The sequence below is a fragment of the Melanotaenia boesemani genome, chromosome 11 (genome assembly GCF_017639745.1).
Source record: "Melanotaenia boesemani isolate fMelBoe1 chromosome 11, fMelBoe1.pri, whole genome shotgun sequence".
NCBI lineage: Eukaryota > Metazoa > Chordata > Actinopteri > Atheriniformes > Melanotaeniidae > Melanotaenia > Melanotaenia boesemani.
Window position 1 is genome coordinate 23401226 of NC_055692.1, and position 24584 is coordinate 23425809.

Genomic DNA, 24584 nt, shown 5'->3' on the forward strand with positions numbered 1-24584 from the left:
ACAGTGGGCTGCATCAACCGTAAATGAAAGAAGTTCGGAACCAGCAGGACTCTTTCTAGAGCTGGCCGGCCATCTAAACTTAGCGGTCAGAAGAGAAGGGTCTTAGTCAGGTGACCAAGAACCCAACGGTGTGTTCATGTTTCGTGAAGTATTGCATTTTAACATTTGAACATATGAGATCGGAAGAATGAAGAGTTTGGGAGGGACTTTGTAAAGCGGCAAAATATAGTGTTCAGATATCAGCCAATCAACTGCCAGGAAATCTCATGCGTCACATGTTCTGACCAATCCGATTGACGAAGAATGATACTGCTTCTGTTGTAGACAGACGGTCTGTAATTCTAGATGCTAATTTTGGACATTAGTTTGAGGAAAATGCAGTGTTTTTGACACATGCTCTTTTGTTTCAAGGTCTGATGAATAGACAAATAAGGGAGGAGTTTTATTGAACAAGGTCAGTATGGATCATCGGTTGTTTTGCAGCTAAGCTAACCATAGCATAAAGCTCTTACTTCCTGTTAGCCAACTGATGTTAGCAGATAAAAATGAGACCTTCGGCCTGTGCTGCTACAAATTGACTTTACAAAAAAAAAACGAATGGCCATTACCATTACAGATAAATAGTAGCTACGTTTAATTTTTGTGTCCTACAGTAAGACATCATGTTATATGGGGACATTTGCCACGATGGTGGTCTTGGGCGTTACTCCTCTCCTCAGGACCACTTCTTCTTGCTTCCCTGTGGTGAAGCAACAGAGTTTCAAAGCAAATAACTCAGTTGTTGTATTTTGTTATACATTTACAGTTACAGTCGCATTTGTGAAAGAGAGCAATTGATATACCTCTTAAAATATGAATATTCATTTTCTTTGGACAGTATTTTCTCTGTGTTAGATATTTAGAGTAGTCTGAGTTACTTTGCTATACTTTCTCTCGGCTCATAAAGGTTGTATTACTTCAGCGGGGGTGTCCAGGCCATTGAAAGGATGGAATCTCTAATTCCCACCATAAACCGGCTGCAGGAGGTCTTTTTGACTGTGGGAGCAGAGATCATACAACTACCTCAGATAGTCGTGGTTGGATCTCAGGTCAGTCAGGGGAAAACAAAAATAGCTTACCTTCACTTTTCTCATTACATTTGTTCAGACTTTGCTGAATGGTGTCACTGAAACTATTAAAGATCTCTATATGTCCAAATTAAATATATTATGTTGACATGATATCTTTGTAGCATTCTGAAGTGCAAGTTAAGCCAATAAAAACAGTGATGTGACAAAGATTTCATTTGACTGTGTCTGAGGTAAATAGCTCTCATTGTGTGCCATAACAGAGCAGTGGAAAAAGCTCTGTGTTGGAGAGCCTGGTTGGACGGGATTTCTTGCCTCGGGGATCAGGAATAGTCACAAGACGACCCCTGGTGTTACAGCTTGTTCATGTTGCCCCTCTGAAGGAGAGGTTTAGCACTGAGAATGGTACCTAAATTAAAACCTTTTTGATACTTTTATGCATATCAGATGATGTTTTTTTATATTTTTAAAGACATCATAGAGCTTTGAAAGTTAAGTTATGCACAGATCAGTAGATTTAGGATTAAATAACCCTTTCTGTCAAGGCCCCATAGCTTGTTTATGTGCTTCTCATTTTCCCTTACTAATTTAGAATGCTGCATATTTTCTGCAGATCCTTGGTCTCTCTTTGCTAACATACAGTCTTTTTTCCTCTTCTTCACTACTTTATAGGAAATGGGGTTAAACACAATGCTCAAAACAGCTACCCAGGTCTCTATATATTTGATCTGCATGGACTCACCTTTGTTCAATCTCATACTTTCTTGTGAACACTATCTTTTGTGTATTCTGATTTCATATTTCTAGCCTGGTTTAAATAACAAATTTGCAATCGTCCCCCAAAAGCTAACTTGATTAGCATTTTTGATGAAGGAGCTTACGTTCACTCTTGTTTGTTCAGGTGTCAAAGCTGAAGAATGGGGTACTTTCTTGCACTGCAAAAACCAGGTACATTTATCTTGGAGATTCAAATTCTGTACAATTCCTTTGTCATGCATTATGTACTGAGTTTAGGTTGTGCGTCATTCTCTCATCTATCTGACAGATCTTCACAGATTTTGTGGAAATCCGTCGGGAAATTGAAACAGAGACTGAGCGCAGTTCAGGTGCCAACAAGGTATGAAAAATGCTTCTATGTGAACATACTAATGCTGTAAGTTTAGATTTCTAAGTTGACAAATGTGAGTTATCTTTTTCTTCTCTTGCTTGTTTAATTTTTCAAGGGAATCAGTCCTGAGCCCATATATCTGAAGATTTTCTCCCCCAAAGTCCTTAATCTTACTCTGGTTGATTTACCTGGAATTACCAAGGTAAACACAACTGCTTGAAAATGATGCAGATTTCTGTCTCACTTGTACAAAGATTTTATCAGTAGCAACTTAACATTGATGATTGAGTTGCACATCTGTAATTGTCAAAGATTCACAGCAGCACAACATCTGTGCTGTAGTTACTATAATATCAGCTGATTATTCTTGTCGCCTCAGGTTCCTGTAGGGGACCAGCCAGAGGACATCGAGGCTCAAGTGCAAGAGATGATTTTGTCCTTCATCTCAAATCCAAATTCTCTCATCCTCGCAGTGTCCCCTGCCAACTCTGACTTGGCCACCTCTGATGCTCTGAAATTGGCTCGTGAGGTTGATCCAGATGGTAGGATATTTTGTATACAGGCATTTTTCTCTCATCAGATTTCATCTTAATTTTTCTTTTCTGTCTGCTGGTGTTCATTACACATTAGGCTTCAAGTTTAAATGCATTTTAAATTATTGATTGTGCAGGAAGAATATATTAAATTATTTTTTAGAGTTGAAAGTTGCTTAAAAATTAATGTTACTGTCATGGTGCATTCAGAGGAGTAAATGAATCAATAATGAGACAGTGCCTGTGTATATTATCTTGGAGGCTGGCAGGATCATTTAGAAATATTTGTTGTGCATTTTGTCCGACAGGCTATGATGTGTGAATTCTGTGTTTTTTATCAGGTCGTCGAACGCTGCTCGTGGTCAGTAAGTTGGACCTGATGGATGCGGGAACTGATGCATTGGAGGTCCTTCTCGGTCGAGTCATTCCAGTCAGGCTTGGGATTATCGGCGTGGTTAACAGGTTTGAAGACAAACTTAAATGTAATGATCTAAGTTTAGTCTTTCTTCGTTTATTACTTGAATCTGTTAATGTCATTTTTATTTTGATAATTTATTTTACTTGCTGCTCTTTTTGTTCCTTCTAGGAGTCAGCATGATATTAATACCCAAAAGAACCTGGAGGACTCAATGAAGGATGAGCAGGCCTTCTTGCAACGTCACTACCCCTCACTTGCATCCCGTGCTGGCTCACGCTATCTGGCCAAAACTCTGAGTAGACTGCTCATGCATCACATCCGGGACTGCCTGCCAGAACTCAAAACCCGAGTGACTGTGCTCATCGCCCAGTACCAGACACAGCTCAACAGCTATGGTCAGCCGGTGGAGGATCACAGCGCCACTCTGCTACAGATCGTCACTAAGTTTGCTAGTGATTATTGCAACACCATAGAGGGAACAGCCAGACACATACAGACATCAGAGCTGTGAGTACACATAACTCCAGTAGCTCCTATGTTAAAAAATTATGTTTTGATGAGTAGGAATTGTGTCATGTTTTACTGAATTGTCTTAGATTTCCCAGGCTGTTCTTACAACTTATTTCCATAAAACAGATGAAGAATTCCCACCCTTTAAAATTTTTAATGTAATAGAAAAATACATTTATTTTCATATGAAGAACGGGTTTATTTTAAATTTCAGGGTGGAAAAAAAACAACTGTTGCAACATATCAAAATGAGATTAAATTGAAGCAGACCAGTAACAGAAGTAGAGGCTAGGTCTTTTAAAGTACAGATGAAGAGAGTTTCACCACTTAAGAATTTCTCTCTAAGTATTTGCAAAGAATTTAGATATTTTACCTGCTAGAGAACATATAATTCTTAAGCTGAAAAGATGTTGATAGGCCTCTGTTCTCAGAGGACAGGACCTAAACATAATACAACTGTGGTGATTGTCAGGCTCGGCATGCAACTTTGTTTTGAAGAAGACTAAGTAAACTCAGGAATCCTCTGAAAACCATTGTCAGTTAATTCTGCACCCAGAAGTGCAAAATATAGCTCTGTACTATATAAAGAAAACACAATTATAAGCAAGCTTCTGTGATATGTCTCCCTTTTCTTGGCCCAAGCCTTTTATGATATACTGACGTGAAGTGGAGAACTGACCTTGGTCTGATTTATGAAACCCTTAAACGTTTTTTTTTTTTTTTTTTTAAATATACATAAAGTGGTCAGACACCGGACTAAAGAGGAGAGGGGCTACTTGTCATATGTGCACAGATCAAGATCAGAAAGCATCCATGATTGTATGGGGGTACATTAGTGCACACTGCATGGATAACTAGCCCATCTGTGAATGTATCATTAACTAAAACAACCGGCATAGATTCTGGAGATAAATGCTACCGTAAGTTCAGTGTTTGTTTTTTTTGTTTGTTTTTTCCCCAGTGAATTCTCTTATTTCACCTAAACAGCCACATTCTTCACATATTAGAACAGCAGGACAATTTTAAAACAGAAATAAATGGGTATATTTGAGAAATGGCCCTGAACCGCTGAACAGCTGAAATTCAGTATCAACCAACAATGGGGAAAAGATTTTGTTTTCCAAACTACAGCAGTTAGTTTTCTTAGTTCTTGATGTTTCAAATCATTCTAAGTGATCTCAGTAGAGAGGATAGTAAACATGACTCTGTCTAGCCTTTTAGAAATATGTTGCATCAAGTTAAACCCAATTATTTTTAAAAGAACATTGAAAACGTGTTGGTTTCAACATTTAATATGTTATGTTTGTTCTACTGTCAACTAAACTTAACGATCAAAACTACAATTAAGTTTAGTTCAATTTTAACAATTTAATTATTTGCAAATAATTCATTTTTGGTTTTATTTACATTTTACCATACGTCCCAGCTATTTTGGAAGTGGGGTTGCATAAGTTATTTGATAGTGTTTGCACAAGTCAGCATTTTACTTGCTCGGTGCACAGTGATGTGAATGTAATGACCTCTGGGTAGTGTAAGTGTAAATTGAAGTTGTATCAGCATCTTTTCTTGGCACCTTCGCCTCCTCATCTCTCTTACCACCATGACATTAATTCATTAGAATATGTTGGTAGCAAATATTGAACTTTTTTGGTTCATTGCCTTTAATTTGGGCTAGATTGACACTGCTGACACACAGCACTGAAAAACAGCATTGGTGTCACAGCTGAACCTATGTGCTCTGCAGCTGTGGGGGTGCTCGGATCTGTTACATATTCCATGAGACCTTTGGCCGCACCCTGCAGTCTATTGACCCCCTGGGAGGACTAACTGATCTGGATATCCTCACTGCCATCCGCAATGCCACGGTGAGCTTCTCACTTGTTTGTGAGCATTGTTAAGTATTTATTTCGATCAGGTTTACTCATTTGCAGAAATGGCAAGTAAATGATGGATCTGGCATATCTGTCTTTATTTGCATGTGTGATTGGTCTACAGGGTCCACGACCAGCACTTTTTGTGCCCGAGGTGTCTTTTGAGTTGCTGGTGAAGCGGCAAATTAAGCGCCTGGAAGAGCCCAGTTTGCGCTGCGTGGAGCTTGTTCATGAAGAGCTGCAGAGGATCATCCAGCACTGCTCCTCTTTTAGCACACAGGTAAACCTAGAGATGGTGAAAGCAGTGCATCGTTTATGCTGACAGCACCATACTAAGGATGTATGTCTTTGTGGTTTTAAGGAGCTTCTGCGATTTCCCAAATTGCATGATTCCATTGTGGAAGTAGTGACTGGATTATTGAGGAAGCGCCTGCCAATTACTAATGACATGGTAACCCAGAGCTTTGACAAAATAATCTGTTTTATAACAACCAATAGCCCTGGACCTATCAAGTATCGGGGATATTTTCTTTTTGTGTTTTTGCACTAGGTGCACAATTTAGTTGCAATAGAACTCGCCTACATCAACACTAAACATCCGGACTTCACCGATGCTGCACAGGTGTCTGCATCTGTCAACAGTCAGCAGGTAGGGTTGGCGGAGGGGAGGGTGTTGGAGAATATATAAGTATTCCCTGGTCTTTCAGGAAATTCTTAATATGTGTAATTGATTTTTCCAGAATAAACCCCTTAAGTAGTTCTCTGTTAAGCCTGAATGAGTTTCAGACCCAGGCATTACAACAGTTCGAGTAAAATTGCACCATCAGGCAAAATCTCCTCAAAACTTTTTGAATTTCCTGCTTTTAGGCAGAGGCCCTTGATGGAGGGAAGCGTCTAAAGAATGAGAAGATCCCAGAAGAGAAAACTCCAGCCACAGGTTTTGGCAGTCCCAGCAAAGGCCAGGCCATTAACCTCCTTGACACAGTAAGTGATAGAATTACTAGGAGGATATAACATTTAGGAGTAAACTCATTGCAGACTGTCAAAACTTTACTTTGCACTCTCTGTGCCAGGCAGTGCCCACATCCCGTAAGCTGAGCTCAAAGGAGCAGAGGGACTGTGAGGTCATCCAGCGTCTCATCAAGTGCTACTTCCTCATTGTCCGCAAAAGCATCCAAGACAGGTTTGATTTGAAAAGAAGAAATCCAAAGCAATGGAGGGAAATAATTCTCCTGTCTTTTTCTGAACTATCCTGTTATTGATCACATCTTTTGGAACTTTCTTGGAAATGTGTGTCTGCAGTGTGCCCAAGACAGTGATGCATTTCCTGGTGAACTTTGTGAAGGAGCATCTGCAGAGTGAGCTGGTGGGCCAGCTCTACAAGCAGCCACTGCTGCAGGAGCTGCTCATCGAGTCACAGGACACTGCACAGCAGCGGACTGAGGTTGCTCAGATGCTCGAGGTAAAACTGGATTAAACTTTTTTTCTGAGATCATGAATGGCAGGTTCTGTTTCTTTTTGCTTTTATCTACGAATTTAAGTCCAGCAATATAATAATTTGTTTTTCTTTCCTTAGGCACTTAAAAAAGCCAATAACATCATCTCTGAGATCCGGGAGACCCATCTGTGGTAGCCAGAGGAAATAACCAAGTCTGTTAGACAGAAAACAGCTTTGAGAGTATGAGAGTGTGTATGTGTTTACTGTAGAGAAAGTGTGTGTGGCAGTACCACAGTTTTCTCATGGACCAATGACCATAGCACCTTTTAGATCTCTTGTCAGCTGTTGCCCTGCTGAGCACACCGGGGCTGCTGCTTTCCACTGTGAGTGTCGTATAGTGAGAAAGATTGTTCAGACACTTAGAACAAAAGTGCTGTTGCAACTGAAAATGTGAAAAAAACGCAGCCGAGAACAAAATCTTTTTGCATAATGTTGTGAGAAAGTCTTTGTTGGATTATAAGATATTTGCTATCATTGTGAATTTACTGTATATCATACGGATTATTTAAGCACTCCTGCAGGGAGTTTTTGATCAACATGTGTTCACACTGTACAGTTCAAAATGTTCCAAAAGCCGGGCTTCCTCCAAGCCTCTTTTAAGCAGGTGCTGAAGTCATGTTGGGTTTAATTTCTACTTTAATTTTCTTTTGTCAGCAGAGATAGAAGTATAGTCGAAATCCAGCTCTCAGTGCTGACATCAAAGAAACACTGAAGACACACTGCGGTCATTTTCAGAAATTACTGGATGACTACAGATTGCTTTTCCAGCTCTGTAGTGCTGATTACTCTCAGGTTTATTTTCCAGTAACTTTAGCATATTACTCCATTTTTGCTGTTGCAAAGCATTGTGGTCGTGCGTGTAGTCATTTACAAGAGGACCAGACATTCCGAGGACTCACATTGACGTGGACAACTGTAGATAGCTCTATGTAAATAGAGGATTAGTGAATTGTTTGGGCTGAAATGTCTTAAAAAAACAGAAATATAAAAGAAATGTCTGATTTTAGATCCAGATAGTAACATTTCCATTGTTTCCAATGGTTACAAGATTTGAGCTTTTTCCATGTTGTCCCTTTTCAGTCATACAAGCTCCCCATACGTATGCCAGATTCAGCATGTAGGTACTTTCTGCAAGCAGGTTTTGATTTTGTATTCCTAGCTCTAAATTAATGTTTTAACTTTGCCAGAATTATTTGCCACTGTGCCAGCCATCTCCTGATTTTTATGTTGCTTGATGTGTAAAAATCTGCATGTGTATCCATCTTTCCACTTATTATTCATGGCTTTATACCTTCTCATAACCATATTAAGTAATAATCTTAAGAATTAGGGTTTCTCAGGAAGATCTGTTTTTACGGAACCATCAAAGAGTAGCTCTGATTTCTGTCCTCAGTCAGTTTGTCTCTAAAACCCTGTTTAAGGTTGCACGTGTGTTCAGTATGCATGTGTTGAGCTGTGAATGAATCTATGGTATATTTTGTATTATTTAAATGTATATTATCATGTGTCAACTGCCTCTAAGTTCTTGCCTGCCAATATTTGTGATACATGTTTGTTAACTGAAGTCTGATGAGATCAGAGAGGTTCATTAAACTTTAACCAAGGACGCTGTAAAGTTGAGAGTCTGGGTGTTATTTAAAATCTGTGGCTTAAGAGTTGGTCAATATTCATAAAATTCTTTTTTTTTTTAAACCCACATTGGCGCAGCAGTAAAGTGATGAGACTCAGTTTATTGATTACAAGTCTGTTTGGGCGAGATAGATTAGTCACTTTGACATTATCAGGATGAAGACTGAGTGTCCTCAAGGGGATTAAAAGACCAAAAAAATAAGTAGAAAGTTCCCAGAGTCACAAGCGCCAGTGTTCAAACCTCTGTTTTGTTCTAGGACTTGATGCTGCACCAACTTCTGCAGAAACATTGAAGCCTCACTTATGAGTTATCCACTCTGAATTATATGATCAGTTATTACCTTTTGATGTTGAGACAAATCAAGTTGAACAGAGGTTGAGAGGTGAGGTGATGGATGTGTATTAGAAGGAATAGAGAGCCGGTCATTAATGCTAAATGAGATAAATCAATAAAGGCACTATAGTCCAGGAGAATTCATTTTTTTTGTCACAGCAAACCTAACATGACGAGTCAAATTAGTCCTGAATTTACAGCTCCCATAATGTTATCAGTGGTGCAGTAGTCAGCAAGCATTTACAGCAGAGGAGCAGATGGAGCAGCTTCATTTCATCTGATGCCAGAGCCCAAAGTGGATTTGAAATTAAAGCTAATAAACCCATATCGGGTTATTATTTTAAATTGCCTACACATTTTTCTCCCACTGTAGCCAGTTATTCTGATCACCCTGTTATAACACCCCACCAACTGAGACTGGACTAGACCATACCAACTCCCAAAAAATTGGAGGGGGCTCAGCTGCAGCCTTGATACAACTGCATCATTCTGATCATCTGTAATGAACTGACTCATGACGGATTCCCTCTTTGTGATATTTCTATAAAGGTATATAATCCATTCTTGTTCCTTGGCCTGTCATCACTGGTGTGCAGAGGATTTGGACCTACGTTTCCCTCCTTTCCTTTCGTACACTATTGAACCATTCAGCCAAGCAGGCTGAACAAAGCCACAGGAGAGAGAGCGAGAGAGAGAGAGAGAGAGGGGAGCTTCAGGGAAGACATGTCTCTCACTGACTCTGTCGCCTCGACAACCGGGTAAGAAAGGAAGGGAGGGAGCATCAGAGAGGGAGAGAAAAGACTGGGGAACATAAAGAAGAAAACAACATAATATGGACTGCTGAGATTAGAGGATTCCTGCAGGCTGAGAAGGGAAAGTGGATTAGATTTTTTTTTTTCATTCTCATGTGAAGGCTCCCTGGATGTATCGCTCTCCTGATTACTTATTAACAATGACAACAAAGCAGTAACTGATTATATTCCCTCGCATCAGTGCATGGAGCAGATGAAACTGCAGAGCACAAGTTCAGCACAGTTAAAGTGGACTAAGTAGGCCTGAACGCTCCACCTGTAATTCTTCTTTCATCAGCTGCAGGTAAGTCTTTCCTTAATCTTACAAATGATTTAACAGGGGTGATTTTGTCTTATTGATTAAATGTGCTGATTACTGAAGGAATTCAATTTTGCAGTTATCTACAAAATTAATTTACACAAATTGTTGAATAAATTGAAAAAAAGTTTCAAAATTTGGCTTCATGCTGCCAACACGAAGAAAAAATGCAATGTCTTCTATTTAATTTTTCATGTTTTTTTTTTTTCACTCTATTTTTTCAGGACTGAGATAAGTGAATGCTGCTATATTATCAGCATGCTTCACTCACTGTGCACAGAACCGTGCTGTTCTTCCAGTGTAAGCAAGAATTAATCAACAATAAGAAAAATGAACACCTCTGTTAGGTGTAATTGAATCTTAAGAGTTTGACTTGAACCATAGATTCATAGAGTGGAAAAAATATAAGGCTCATTCACTATAAACATCGTGCTGGGTATTCAAGCATAAGAAATATATTCATAGCGCACTGGTGGTGAAATCAATGCCCCTTTAAATGGGGTGCTATTCTAGCTGAGTTTACATCAGGCTGAGTGTGTGTGGGGCAGAAGGCAGTATGTGATATCCATATTGGATGAGATGGAGAAGGGATAAACTGACAAAGGTGGAGGCAGTTATTTTTAGCTGCTGTCAGTAGTGAAGGTTACAAATCTCTCACCTTTGTGGAAAAGACAGAGATGTGGAGAAAAGGTGGGAAGATTGAAGGGTGGAAAAGGGTAAGAGTGTGAGACAGAGAGCAAATGGAGGGCTGAGAAAGATGCTGAGAGGAACCATAATGGGTGAAAGGTTCAAGCTCCCACCTCATTTACAACAGGCAAGGCAAGGCAGTTTATTTGTATAGCACATTTCATGTACAGGACAATTCAAAGTGCTTTACATAAAACAAAGGCATTACAGATATTTAGAAATAGTAAAAGGCATCAACATATAATCACAATAAAATAATAAATCACATTAAAATGATTAAAAGCAAGATAAGTAAAAAAAAAAAAAGTTAACATGCAGATTTCATGCATAGGCGCATGAGAAAAGAAATGTTTTTAACCTGGATTTAAAAATGTCTACATTTGGTGAAAGTTTAATCTCCACTGGCAGTTTGTTCCACTTGTTTGTAGCATAACAGCTAAATGCTGCTTCTCCATGTTTAGTCTGGACTCTGGTCTGGACTAGTTGAGTCTTTGGATCTAAGAGCTCTGCTAGGTTTATATTCTCTGAACATATCACAGATGTATTCTGGGCCTAAACCATTCTGGGATTTGTAAACAATCAGAAGGGTTTTAAAATCTATTCTGTGACGGACTGGAAGCCAGTGTAAAGATTTCAAAACTGGTGTGATGTGTTCAGATCTCTTAGTCCTGGTTTAAACTCTAGCAGCAGCGTTTTGGATGAGCTGCAGATGTTTAATGCTCTTTTTAGGAAGTCCTGTTAAAAGACCATTACAGTAATCCAGCCTACTGCAGATGAATGCATGGATGAGTTTCTCTTAGTCTTTCTGGGAGACTAAACTTTTAATTCTGTTGATGTTTCTGAGCTGGTAAAAAGCTTCTTAGTAACAGCTTTGATGTGGCTGCTGATACACAAACTTCAAGATGTATAGCTAATAACAAGAAAGACTGACTCCTCTGTGTTTTTTTTTGTTGTTGTGTCTGTGTAACTGTACGTAGATGGCATAGAAATGCAAGGTTTCAAATGTATGAAATGCATCAATAGTAGAAGTTTAGTGTAAGAATTTCAGTTTAGTAGTTTGTATGTGTGTCTTCTAAATCAATTTTATATAAGGAAACCCTTATTTAATTGGACAATAGCACCTTGACTAGAAGTTAGGCCATCATATATAGAATATTTATCTTGGTGTCAAATGTCTACCAAATGCTTTAAAGGTCATGAGGATTTCTGAAGTCTTTTTTTTTTTTTTTTTGGCTTGTGGTCAGCTGTGAATTGTAACCAAGCTTGAAGGTGTTGATTTGAAATGTTTTTGATCAGCAACTTCTCAGTCTGTGGCGACGTTAAACTTCCCTGACTGGAGAAAGTGGCAATGATATCACTGAGGATGTTGCCAGGTTGTCCCTCCTTATCCAAACCAATTTTCCACCAGTAAAAGATAATAACTTATGTCCTATTTCATAACACAAAGTTGTGTCAGTCCTAATAATTTGTACTTGTGTGCAGTTAATTGATGATCTCGACCCGTGCAGCTATTTGAAATGGCTCTAAAATACCTTCCTGACCTCTGTAAATCTACATTCCTTTTCCTTAGATCTGAACTCAGCTTGACCTTTCCAATTGTACTTTGTACTTATTCATTTTTACATGCTTGCTTCCTGTTTGTATGTTGTACAGTCATCCTGCCCTTGAATATAGACCGGTTCAAGGGAAAAACTAAACAACACATGACATTCATGTTTGTTATGAGTGTAAACATTTGTCCTGGACTGTACATATTGGAAAAACATGGCAAGTGTGATTTATGGCTCAGCATCTTTTTGTTTGCCTCTAAGTACAGCTCCATTCTGCACAACACAAATCCCATCACATACAGCTGCTGTCCTTCCAACAAGCAGGCAGGTAGAGCATAACCATCTGAGCTGCACTTGTTTAATAAATAAATATGGAAACAAAGCTACAGTGGAAATTCCCAACTGAATCCAACATGATGCAAGGCAAGGTTACTCACTATACATTATACAAGAGCAGGTTCAGTTTTCACTGGATTAATACAAGTGTTCATATTTCAGAAACTGCACACAGATTTAGTCCAGCCCACTATCTGCATGTTGGTCATTCTTGAGTATGTAACTGTATTATAGGCAAAAAAATGCTTATTGATAAGAGCAATGCAGATTTGGTACAGATCAAGCCATATGGCAGATAGTATTCATTCCAAAAAAATGCACATCACAGGATGCCAAATTACACTCTATTTTTAAATCTACACCTGTTCAAGCATTGAATCGACTGTGCTCTCCTAATCTGCACAAAAAATAGCAATGTTGAACAACTCAGGTGGCTAGTAAACATATTTGTTATACCAGGCTCTGCACTACTTGTGGTGCTTTGTAGCTATAATAATTTTTGTGCATGAGATGTAATGTTCTTGAATGTGAAACAGCGTCATAGTCATCAAGAAGAGAGGAAAGGATGTGTCCCTGAGGCCATGCATCATTGTAGTTACCTCTGCTCCACTGTACTAGCAAGCTGTCAATTCAAAGATACACCTTAACAGACAAGAGCTGTGACTAATGACTATTTAGCACTAAAATCTGCCCTTCAGTCTTTACTGCCTCATTTGTTTAGTCAATTTTAAGATCTGCACCACTATTCAGCCTATGTTGATGTGTAAGTGGGGACAGAAAAACAGCAGTGAAGATGTACCTGAAGTCCTCTCATTTAATTTTCACTTGATTAAAACAGAACAGCAGAAAAGCACAAGTTTTTTTCACTGATGTTTTTGTCGCATGTTGCTTGTTTGTATTGATAATGGCTGTGATGTGTGTGTACAATATTGTCAGCCATAGCCAAAGCTTTTTCCTCTTCCCCTCTTTTCTTCTCATCATATTGTTGCACGTCTGTGCGCCTTTCCTCGTCTTCTGCTGATTAGAGTACCATTACCGAAACAAGGCAGAGGCAGAGATTTAACATAACGTGATTAAAGAAATTCAATTACTGAAATAAGCAAATGTGTTCAGTTTAGTTGACTGCAAATATAGCACATTTTTCTAGATAGATCATATAATTCATCTTTCCTGTCATGAGGACAGAAATATTGAAAGAGCTTTTTGTACTGCAACATTTAAAAGATGTGTTTCCAGCAAAGGGGATTATGTATTAGAAATATATGGTACTGTAATCCAGAGGATGCTGAAAATTACTGGATGGCTAATGGAATAATTGCATTTTTTGTTATTGATGTTATGTTATTACATGATTAACAAATTTGTCCTCTTAGGGTGCAGGTAGTTGACATTCATACTGCTGCTGCACTGCTCCTCTCATTAAAAGCTTGTTGGTGTCCTTGCCTTGGATGATATGCTCATAAGTGAAACCGTTTCTTAAACCACAACAGTCCAAAATTCACCTTCTTTAGAGAATATTAAATTATATGTGGAGCTCCATAGGCTTTTCCCCCCATTTGGATGGGGAAAAATCCAGCATAAAAAAAAAGCACAAGCACGTCTTTGTGGACATATGTCATTAAAAGTTTCTCTCAGGAAGTGAAGAGTAAAGGCTTTTAATGATGGAGTCATTACACACATCCGTGAGCTGCTTCATTATCAGTGAACTGCAGTGTGACTCTTGCTCAGTTACCACACTCTTTAACTCTGCTGCAAACTTGAGTACATTCTCTGCTTCGGCACTATCAATCTCACTCAGGTATAGGAGCATGAACTTAAAATCCATAAATCCTGATATCCATTTTATGCTTCAGGGTTTGTCTCTCAAGAGTCTCTACTTTCTAAAGGGAGAAATTTTAATCACTTTTAAAATATTGATTGAACAGTGTAAATCACAAATTCAGTTTTTTTTTTTTTTTTTTTTTTTTTTTTTTTTGCTTTATCTAGAGAGCTGAGTGCAGCTATCTTTCATACATAATCATGATTCACTGTCTTACCTGGCCGACCTAAAAGCTCTGTTCTAATGAGACTAGACAAATTGCTGCAGTTAGCACCCTTACTACCACCTGAATGCAAACTGTTTGCAGTATCATGTGCATTTAAGATCAGAAAAAAGTAGCAGCTATTGATACTATTAGCTAAAGTCTGCCCATCACAGGAGATAAACTTATTCTGCAATGCTTCCTAACACCCAACTCGCTCTTCTTGTCTGTAATTAGACAAGCGTGATAATTTAATTTGGTGCAAAACAGATAAAGCTGCACCTTGAGGCTTGATGTGTAGACAGCCACCAGTGGAATCTTTCCAGGTGATAAAGGCTGACAGAGAGACGAATAGAATTACAGCTTTTAGCCTGTCACACCCTAAGCCCTTGTGAGCAGCATCTTAAAGCAGAAGCCTGCCAACCATTTTCTCTTCGAAGCCCTTGAAATCCCCCTCCTTTTAATATGCCTGCCAGTGGAGGGCCTTTGTCAACAGCTGCTTGAGGACAGACTTAATTCTTTCGTGCCCTTGCTTGCTTAGTCCAACTTTAGAAGTTAACCTGTCCTTCATTTTCACTAGTGCCTGCTGGCAGTTCAAACATCTATTTTGTGCTCATGAGGAAAAAAAGGCTGAACTTTGGATGATAAAGATTTCATTGTGTCATCTGTTGATGACAGGCGCCAGCATGGATGTGGAGGATGAACCGCTGCTGTTTCACACCAGCTGGGATGGTGAGGAGGAGGAAGAAGAAGAAGAGGAAGACGATGGAGTGGTCCACACCACAGGACAGCGCTGCTGCTCTGGGAATGTAGGGTTTTGTGGAGTGTGGAGGACACTAGGGTGGATTTACACACAGCCCTGGGTGAGTGGAGTGGTTTTAGGGGTAGCTTTCTTGCTACCATGTGCCCTGTTTGCTTACATGCTACTCTACTGCCCTCCTCTGGACATTGACCTCTCCTACAGTGCCTTTGAGGTTCACAGTCACTTCTCAGCTGAGCGCTTTGACGCTCTCACCATTGCTGTAAAAACTCAGCTGGGGTCCTGGGACAGACGTAGGCGTGACATAGAGTCTGAGGCACTGCAGGAGATTCTGCTTGATAAACTGGTCAGAAAGGGAGTGTTCAACTGGACAGACAGTAAGAGGATGAGATCCTCTACTTCAAAAAACAGTGTTTTACAAGGAGATGATCAGAGCAGAGTTGCAGCACATGGAGATGTAAGGACAGAACCTGATTTCAGTCAGGGGGACATGAAGAAGCACAACAGCTCAAATCCCAGAACAGGGAAGGAAACGGGGAGATTTTGGGATAAAAATTCCACTTTTCCACTGATTAGGAAGCGCAGGTTTGCTCCCAATTACTACATGCAGAGCCAGGCTCAGTGGAGGATTGAGCTGGTGTTTGTGGCTCAGGGGCAAGGCGATCGCAACATCTTCACCCCAGAGCGTCTACAGACAATTCACCATGTTGAGCGTCTGCTCATGCAACACCCACAGTTTCATCAGTTCTGCTGGAAACCTCTGGAATTATTGAGGGATCTGCCACTGGGGCCATCTTACTGCTCCCCACCAAACTCGCTTCTGTCTTACCTTTATCCCAGCGAGAGAGGGGGGAAGATATACTACGATGGCATGGGCCCTGACCTGGCTGATATCCAAGGTAGATCAACAGATATTCCAGTTCAAGCATCAGTGACTTCCAGTGACAGTCTAACCCACCTGTGCTGATTTGACCTGTTATGTGCTGCTTTGCAGGTTCTCTGGGACTGGCCATCACCCACCCACAGTTCTACTGGTATGTGGATGAGAGTTTGTCCCCTGAGCATCTTTCCTCCTCTCTCCTACGTAGTGAGATACACTTCGGGGCTCCTCTGCCATCCTACTATTCCCTGCAGGACCGAGCAGATGAGCAAAGAACTCGATTCAAAAACTTTGTGGTTCAGTATGCAGACATACTGGCAAATCAATCCACCAGGTCAGGCACAACATCAGCTCTTCGTTGCACTGCAATCCACGTTATTTTACTACAGAGTGTTTACAGCCACTGCACATTGTTGCATGGCTTAATGGTTTGTATCTGCATCCTGTGTGTTAGTCAGGTGAAGGTGCTGTATGGGGGAACAGAGCTGTTTGATAATGAAGTGAGGAAAACCTTCTACAATGATATGATGCTGGCAGTCATCAGTGGAGCCTGCATCACTGTGCTTGTCTTCATTCTTACCTCATTTTCTGGTACATTATGACCTGTTCCCTTTTTCTCTTTCACTTGTGTACAAATGGCTTTTTTTTTGTTTTTTTGAAGTGTCAGAATTAGTTTGGATGCACATGAATGCTAATGGGCTCTTTTCTTGTCTCTTTGAAGTCTTTCTGACTTTCTTTGGACTCTCTGGCATTGGACTGAGCTGTTTAATGGCTCTTTTCTTATACCACGTTGTCTTCGGTGTGAGGTATCTGGGCATTCTCAACGGAGTTGCAGCATTTGTTATTATTGGCATTGGTAAGTTATTGAAGACAGCTCAATATTTTTTTTTTGTTTTCTTGTGGCGATATATCAAAGAGGTTTAGTGTCTCTCGGGTTTGTACAGAAGATATGAAACTAGATTAAATATATTTGCTTAATTAAGCATGAAGACATGACTCAAAGGGAAACTCAAAGGGAAAGCATTAACGTGACTGTCCAAAGCTGTAAACATGTCTTATGACTTAGGACAGCATGCAAAATTATTTTTGTTAAAGGAATTATGAAATGCTTACATGAACATGTTCACTTATCTACTTATGTGCAACAATTTATTATTACTTCTTGGATGGATAATATGACTTACTGGTGTCTTGTTATCTGTGAGGTAAAATGCTTTAGGAAGTTTCCACATCTTGCAAAGCAATACTAGGACAAAAGCTCCTACAAAGCTAACACATAATATTCTTTAAAGATGATGGAATGTCGATTCCTATGGTCCAGAATTAGTTTTGCCCTATAATGGTCTAGATTCACCAGACCAGAAGTATCTAGGCCAAAGAAAGTTATGAATGATGGCCCAGAGTCAATTGAAATGCAGGACTCGCTATGAGTCCAGGTGCACAAACTGAACCATATCTGTAACTTGCTTAAATTCAGGTCAACACATACAACATAAAATTGGTCAAATTTGGCTAAAGCGCTCAGCTCAGATTGGCCCTAAAACAACCAAATCAACCAAAACTGGATAGAATTGGTAACCCCGCCCACACAGCTTTCAGGGCAAACTTATGATGCTACCTTGTTTGTGTTTGTTGTTCCTTTCTCTTTGCCTCTGACAGAGCCTGCCTATTGGGTTTCAACCTGATTCCAGGCTTTATGCTAAGCTAAGCTAACCAGTTTGGTGTAAATTATTAGTGCTAAGATTTTTTTTATTATTTTAATTCTGAGCAAGGAAATAAAAACAGTTTTTATAGTTGAAAAAAATCCACACATTTTTACAGTCTATTAATAACTGGATGTGCTTCTACACTTTTCTTTTCTATTTTTTATCTCTCAGGAGTGGACGATGTGTTTGTGTTCATCAGCACCTTTAGGCAAGCCTCTCATCTGCATCAGCCACAAGAGCGAATGATCTACACAATGAAAACAGCTGGCAGGGCTACATTCCTCACCTCCTTTACAACTGCAGCTGCCTATGCCGCTAACACTTTCTCTCAGGTAATAATAAAAGAAACGTGGCATATAACAGGATCTGTACAGGAAGTGTAAATGGCTCCTTTGCTGCAGATGAATAGAAGTGCCTCTCTCAGCAGACAGCTATTTTCACACGATAAGCACAAATTGAATGTTTTAAGGTCCTTTACACTGTGCTACATTTAATTAACACTCAGATCCCAGCCGTGCATGACTTTGGCCTATTCATGGCCCTCATTGTCAGCTGCTGCTGGCTTTGGGTATCTGTCCTGATGCCAGCCGCCCTGTGTATCTGGACTCAGCATGTGGAGCCTCATGAGCACGTCTGGTTGAATTGGTGAGCTTTTTCATTTCCTTACATTTTGTGAGATGTTATTGGAGGACTTTGTGCGACAGCTCAGTTGACATGTAATCCCTCCAGCTGTCTCTCACCCTAAACTCTTCTCCCTCTGAAGCCTGAAGTTGTTTTCGGGCCTGTCAGCAAGCCACAGCCCTCTGTCAGATGAGGATGATGATGTGGCACTTCTATCTGTGGAGATGGAGCCAGGTGAGATGTTATCTCTTTACCCTGAATGGATGACAGGGTGGAGAATTGGAAAGGAATGAGTCCAGGCTGTAAAACGCAGCTGTTCAGGCACCACTAAAGGCCCTTTTCTTTGTCTTGGCCAGGCTCCTGTGACACAGACAGCGATACAGCCATTCTGTCCCTGTCAGTGGAGACACCTTTGTCCCCTCAAGGGCAGCAGCATGTGGGTGTGGTGAGCACTAAACTCCAGTGGGCTTTAAAGCACTTAGTGGCTGAACCAGTAGTGAAGCGACGAAAAGCTGTTCTATGTGAGTTTTATAACGAACTCATTAAGATTTTTTACACAGCTAAGATTACTTTATAGGCTCAAATACAATAAAATAATAAAGGGGAATTCTGTTGTTTTTCTCCCCAGTTTACAGAGCTCTTTGTTTATGGTTCCATGTTAAAAATACTGCAATTTTTTATGTTAACCCTGATAAAGGAAATGCCAGCATCTCACATGGAGTATTTACCCATACTCTTCAGGTGTAATTGATCATTCCTCCTGACATAACCGTCACCTGCTCTATCAGTGCCATCAGATTCTCCTCTCTGCTGTTGTTTAGCATTATCTTCCTCCCAACACAGGCGTCTTTCTCCTGGTTCTTCTCTTATCTGCTGGCTGCTGCTGTCTCCTGAGGCCAGCCACTCATGCGCCTCTTCTTTTTCGCCAAGACACAAACCTCCAGACCCTGCTAGCTCTGCGGAGCAACCTTAGTGGACAAGGAATCTCCTGCCCCATGTGCTCAGGTGAGACTGCAGCTGAAAGAATCATGAATTTAACCTCAAAGATCAGAGGCAAATTTCTCAAAGGCATGTTTTATCCTGCAGGTGTTTTTATGGAAAAACCCCACCTATTGAACGCACATACTTCCTCATCAGGTTTTAGGTTTTCTACACATCAGCACAACTCAAGGACAACAACTTCCACTACTTCTCAGAGCTCAGTAAAACCTAACTCAAGCACCAGCCAAACAGGTAAACAATCAGCACATCTTCCGTTTCCTTATTTAAAATGTATGTCATGATTGTGATGCATTTTGCTTTGGTTTTAAGCTTCCTTGCTCACAGTGTACCTATCAAAGTTGGACCATGAAGCCTCTACAACAATATATCGTTTCTCACTCAACAACAGCATCCCATCTCCATGGAAAATGTGCAGCACAGGGGATGAGGAGGTGTCATCATTTCAGGTTGGGAAGTGACAGAAGTGAATTTGATATTTATTTATTTATTTTTAAATTTGCTCTTTGACATGTGGCAGTGAAGCAGCATGAAACTGATTATATATATGTATTTTTTTTTTTTTTTTATCTAAATAGGCTTTTGGTCAGCCCCATGCTAATTACACGGCCAGAATGATGGTTTGTGTTTCCCGTGTGTATCGGCCATACCCCAGCTGGATGATCACATCAAGCTCATGTGATCCCCATCATGGCTGGACTCCAGAGTTTTCCTTTTATGTAGCCTTGTCTCCACAGCAGGACAGCAGGTTAAACGATAATAGAAAAAATAAAATTGGAACTCAAATATAGTCTCATGTGGTTTTAGTAGCAAATCTGTCTTTTCAACTCTCCTATCTCTCCTTAGGAGGCTGTACTTTGCTCAATGTCGCCTGAGACCTCATGCTAGCCGAGTATGTGTTAGCCCTCCCGGTTGTGGCTTCAGTTCTGGGACTGATGGACCTTCACAGGGAATGTTTTATACCCCTCTTCCATTTGGTGAGCGAGCAAGCATTTCTGTCTAACATAAAGACAGTTTGTTTGCCCATTAGGAAAAGTGTCACCTAATGCATTTTTATGTCATTTATTCTTACAGTAAATCTTTCCAGCAAAGAGAACGCTGTGATATGACAGCTTCTCCAAAAATAGTTTCTTAACGTGGCATTTTGTGAACCCACTGAAGGATTTTTCCACTGTACTCCAGTTGTACAGATATTTTTACTTTGTATAAGCAAACACAGATCAGACATGTCCCTCTTGTTATATTTTTAAAGATCCCTCATCTGCTGCCAGAACAAAAACATCCAAAACATCAGGCTTTAACCCGTGCAGTGGCGGTGTGTGTGGCCACCCAGCGGTGCGTCCTCTGGTTGACACTGGGGCCATGGTTTTTGTTGTGTTTGGGATCCTGGGAATCAACCGAACTGAACCCAGGGATAATCATGTAATTGGAGATATGGTGAGATTCACTCATCATATACATCAATTTACTACCAGATACTTGCCTGTGATGTGCCTTATGAGTATGTGAGTGGATGAATGTGACTTAAAGTGGAAAGTAATTTGTGTGGTCAAGTAGGCTTGAAAAATAATAGAAAAAAAAATCCTGACCATTTATTATCTCAGTAAACCTAGCTGAATTTATTTTAGTGATTCTTTGGTTATGCTAACATATTTCATTTTCTTTACAGGGGAGCATTATATTGGATCCTGACTTTGATATTTTCCAGGAGATGGGACATCTCTGCAAAATCTGTAAAGCTGTTGGCGCAAACAAACAACTTGTGAAGCCAGGGGGAGCTCAGTGCTTGCCTTCAGGTGACATTCATTTAGCTATGGAGTCTTGAATACAAGTATTGTCAAAACATATCATTTTTCAGAACAGCTGAGAAAATATTTATGTACAAATCATCTGACTTGTTTGGGGTTTGGAAAATTATTTGTATTTTCCACTTTTGTCCAAATGTTCAGTCTTAAAATCAGAGTTACATAACAAAACATTGATCAAAAAGTGCATAACAGCAAAAAGGACACAACTCTAAACTACAGCCTTAAAGTCTAAATATAGGGGAGAATGTACTTCAAAATGGTAATGGTCTTTCTTTTGTTCCCTTCAGGCAACAAGTTGTCTTCATTTCTGCCTCTTTTCCATTCTGACTGCCACTCTTTGCCTGAACCCAACCTGCTCCCAGGGCAGCTCTCCCATGGAGCAGTGGGAATGCACGGAGGCAAGGTCCGCTGGCTGTCCATGGCCTTTGAGTCTGTAAGTACCTTCATCTTTCAGCTTTTCTTCTGTGTGCATCCAAAGCTGTTCATCCAACCATCCCTAATGCTCAGTGTCTCCTCTTCCAAGACCACATACAAAGGGAAATCTTCCTTCCAGACTTATTCTGACTTCCTTCAGTGGGAGAACTTTATCCAGGAGCAACTCGCTAGCCTTCCACAGTCTTCTGCTTTGCAGCGAGGTTTCCAGACATGTGAGCACTGGAAACAGATCTTCATGGAAATCATAGGCAAGCGAGAGGTGGAATGGATGTGAGAATTTTTAGCAGCAGGGAATGAGTGCATAAATGTAATTAAATCTGATGGTTTGTAGGTGTGGAGAGTGCTCTCTGGAGCCTTCTACTGTCATTGGCCATCTGTGTGGCAGCTGTGTCTGTGTTTACTGCACATCCCCTGCTGCTGCTACCAGTACTCATTACCATTATAGGTAATATATGAAGAATTTACATCCAGGTTTGGAAGAGTTGTGTGCCGTTATATTCAGGTCTGGCTTTTTGTTTTTAACAGGCGTGATCTGTCTGGTCGTGGCTGTCATGTATTGGCTGGGATGGGAGATGGGAGCAGTGGAGGCGATTTCTTTGTCGATACTTGTTGGATCTTCAGTGGATTACTGTCTACACCTGGTGGAGGGATACCTTCTGGCTGGGGAAACAATTCCCTCTACTCCTGATCTTAACTTAGTATGGGGATGTACATTTCTCCCACTGTAACAGCTCTGATCGTCATTTTTTTTTAGTTAATTACTATTTATTTGGATGTTAAAAGGCAGAAAGCCCCTTCAAGTCTCATGAATAAATAATATTAATTAAGGGTAAATGTTGGTGGTCTGTTAATATGTTTTGAAATCGACATTTTAATCTGTGTTTTGTTTTCAGGAGCCTCCAGCTGAGAGGCAGAGACGAACTCTGGAAGCAGTGAACCATGTGGGCGTTGCCATAGTGTCCAGTGCCGTCACCACAGCGATCTCCACAGTCCCTCTTTTCTTCTGTGTCATTGTGCCTTTTGCCAAGTTTGGCCAGATCGTTGCCATTAACACAGCTGTCTCTATTTTCTTCACGCTGACGGTGACAGTGGCCTTGTTGGCCTGCATGGCCCCTGCCCGCTTTAGCAGACGCCCTGGGGCTGTGCTAAAGGCCAGTTTGGCAGTGACGGCAGCTGCAGCCTTGGGAGCAGCTCTGTGCTGGTTGGGAAGACAGCTAGGATTGTCAACCTGGCAGTCAATCAGCACAGAAACGCTGCTGTCTGTCAACTCACACTGATGTCACATGGAGGTGATCCTCTGTTTACAAACTGAGAATTGTTCAGGGGGAAGTGATCTTGTACTTCATAGCACAATGATGTCATAACAGAATACATGTATTTAACTTACGTTGATCAGTGGATTGTGAGCATGAGGATCAAATTCACACCTGCTGGATAGTTCCTCTAAAATAAAGTGTAACTATGTGACACATTAGTGGGCTGACTTTTCTGGGTTGACATGTTTGTTTTTTTTTTTTGTTGTTGTTTGTTTTTGTTTGTTTTTATCTGGTTTTACCTTCAGCCTTGGTGATTAAGTGATCTCTCTGAAACAGTGGCTGAGCCACAGCTTTCATCAGTATAACTTATTAAGTTGTGAAGAGCTGCTGACTATTCTGTGATCTGTTGTTGTGAACACTGACTGGACAAAGTGCTCTGATGTCCATGATGATTTAGTGTTGCTGGTTCTCACAATTTCATGGTCATCTTGTGAAACATCATGTTTGTTTAATACTTTGTGTTCTCTTTATTGTGCACTGAATGTGATTTTCCAACCATGGCAGATTAAGATGTCCTGCTGTGCTGATTTAAAAATCGTTTGAACCAAATTTATACTGTTTCGTTAAATGTAAAGTGTAAAAAGTGTAAATGTTTGAGCTCTTACTTACTGAACTGAACTCTGATGCTGCCAGCACACACGTGCTTCTAAAACCTGTGAATACCACTACTTTGCACAAGTTGAAATCTTTTTCTTTCCCCCCCCGATTTATTAATTTTATTGCTACAATTTGTAGCTGCTTCAAGGTCTCTGTTTTTGTAATCACCACAAATTGAAAGAAACCTCTTTTCACCTCCTCAGGTGTACCCTCTGACTCACTTAAGAGGACCAACTGTAACACACTGCACTCACAATTTAAAGCACCACTCAAACATCAGTCAGTTGCTGCTCTGGTCTGCCCCACAGTGAAGGTGAGGGCCATTTGTCAAACCTCATAACATATTAATGGTTGCGGAGAGGGACAGACTTGTTGGCAGCAAGAGCACTAAATTTCTGTTTTATGTGTGTTATTTGTTAATGTCAAATAAAGCAGGTGCATTAAGCCTTTGGTCTTTTTTGTGAAAGCACAGCATGATTTTTTTTTCTGCATTGTTACACAATGGAGCAGTCGAGCAGAATGAAGAGCTGTCACTGTTTGCTTACACTCACATAATTACTGAAAGAGAGCTACAATGGCCCATCTCTGGGTAGCTATTAACTATTCATGTGAAAGGGCTCAGATTTAAGTGAATTGCAATGCATAAATGTTTCATGTTGGTTAAACTAAAGGAAGCTAAGATGTTCTTTAGAAAGTGTCATTTCTGGTCATGATGATGGAACGTTTGATGGTGTATTGTTCTAAAGCATCCTAAGGCAAACAGATTGTACTGCAACAGAAAAAGAAGTCA

At 40.3% G+C, this 24584-nt stretch overlaps 2 protein-coding genes across 4 annotated transcripts; both read left to right on the forward strand.

Moving 5' to 3' along the window:
- Window positions 1-303: 303 nt before the first annotated feature.
- On the forward strand, window positions 304-8620 carry si:dkey-32e23.4 (dynamin-1-like protein). Of its 2 annotated transcripts, XM_042000282.1 has the most exons (18): window positions 304-454; window positions 947-1088; window positions 1331-1472; window positions 1740-1778; window positions 1969-2015; window positions 2113-2184; window positions 2291-2377; window positions 2555-2717; window positions 3050-3170; window positions 3295-3633; window positions 5381-5501; window positions 5632-5787; window positions 5869-5958; window positions 6058-6156; window positions 6375-6491; window positions 6581-6690; window positions 6810-6969; window positions 7084-8620. In XM_042000282.1, the coding sequence occupies exons 2-18, from the start codon at window positions 987-989 to the stop codon at window positions 7138-7140; spliced, it is 2022 nt and encodes a 673-aa protein (XP_041856216.1). In that variant the 5' UTR covers window positions 304-454; window positions 947-986; the 3' UTR covers window positions 7141-8620. The 2 variants fall into 2 exon arrangements, with proteins under 2 accessions (XP_041856216.1, XP_041856217.1); XM_042000283.1 differs by lacking the exon at window positions 1740-1778.
- Window positions 8621-9670: 1050 nt separating this feature from the next.
- On the forward strand, window positions 9671-24234 carry disp3 (dispatched RND transporter family member 3). 2 transcript variants are annotated; one of them, XM_042000590.1, is made up of 22 exons: window positions 9671-9875; window positions 9962-10063; window positions 15351-16331; window positions 16427-16646; window positions 16767-16903; window positions 17034-17168; window positions 18190-18350; window positions 18524-18663; window positions 18782-18873; window positions 18996-19160; window positions 19483-19644; window positions 19726-19872; window positions 19951-20087; window positions 20217-20386; window positions 20485-20615; window positions 20891-21075; window positions 21308-21434; window positions 21734-21879; window positions 21970-22129; window positions 22213-22326; window positions 22407-22579; window positions 22775-24234. In XM_042000590.1, exons 3-22 carry the CDS (start codon window positions 15359-15361, stop codon window positions 23156-23158), a joined length of 4059 nt encoding a protein of 1352 aa, XP_041856524.1. In that variant the 5' UTR covers window positions 9671-9875; window positions 9962-10063; window positions 15351-15358; the 3' UTR covers window positions 23159-24234. The 2 variants fall into 2 exon arrangements, with proteins under 2 accessions (XP_041856524.1, XP_041856525.1); XM_042000591.1 differs by having other exon boundaries at window positions 9678-9726.
- The last annotated feature ends 350 nt before the right edge of the window (window positions 24235-24584 follow it).

Bases quoted from the DNA above. Each gene is read 5' to 3' on its own strand.
- disp3 (XM_042000590.1), top strand. From the start codon at position 15,359: ATGGATGTGGAGGATGAACCGCTGCTGTTTCACACCAGCTGGGATGGT. The intron at 22,327-22,406 runs GTAATATATGAA...TGTTTTTAACAG, and splicing joins AGTACTCATTACCATTATAG to GCGTGATCTGTCTGGTCGTG. The intron at 22,580-22,774 runs GTATGGGGATGT...TTTTGTTTTCAG, and splicing joins CTACTCCTGATCTTAACTTA to GAGCCTCCAGCTGAGAGGCA.
- si:dkey-32e23.4 (XM_042000282.1), top strand. From the start codon at position 987: ATGGAATCTCTAATTCCCACCATAAACCGGCTGCAGGAGGTCTTTTTG. The intron at 5,788-5,868 runs GTAAACCTAGAG...TGTGGTTTTAAG, and splicing joins GCTCCTCTTTTAGCACACAG to GAGCTTCTGCGATTTCCCAA. The intron at 5,959-6,057 runs GTAACCCAGAGC...TTTTTGCACTAG, and splicing joins TGCCAATTACTAATGACATG to GTGCACAATTTAGTTGCAAT.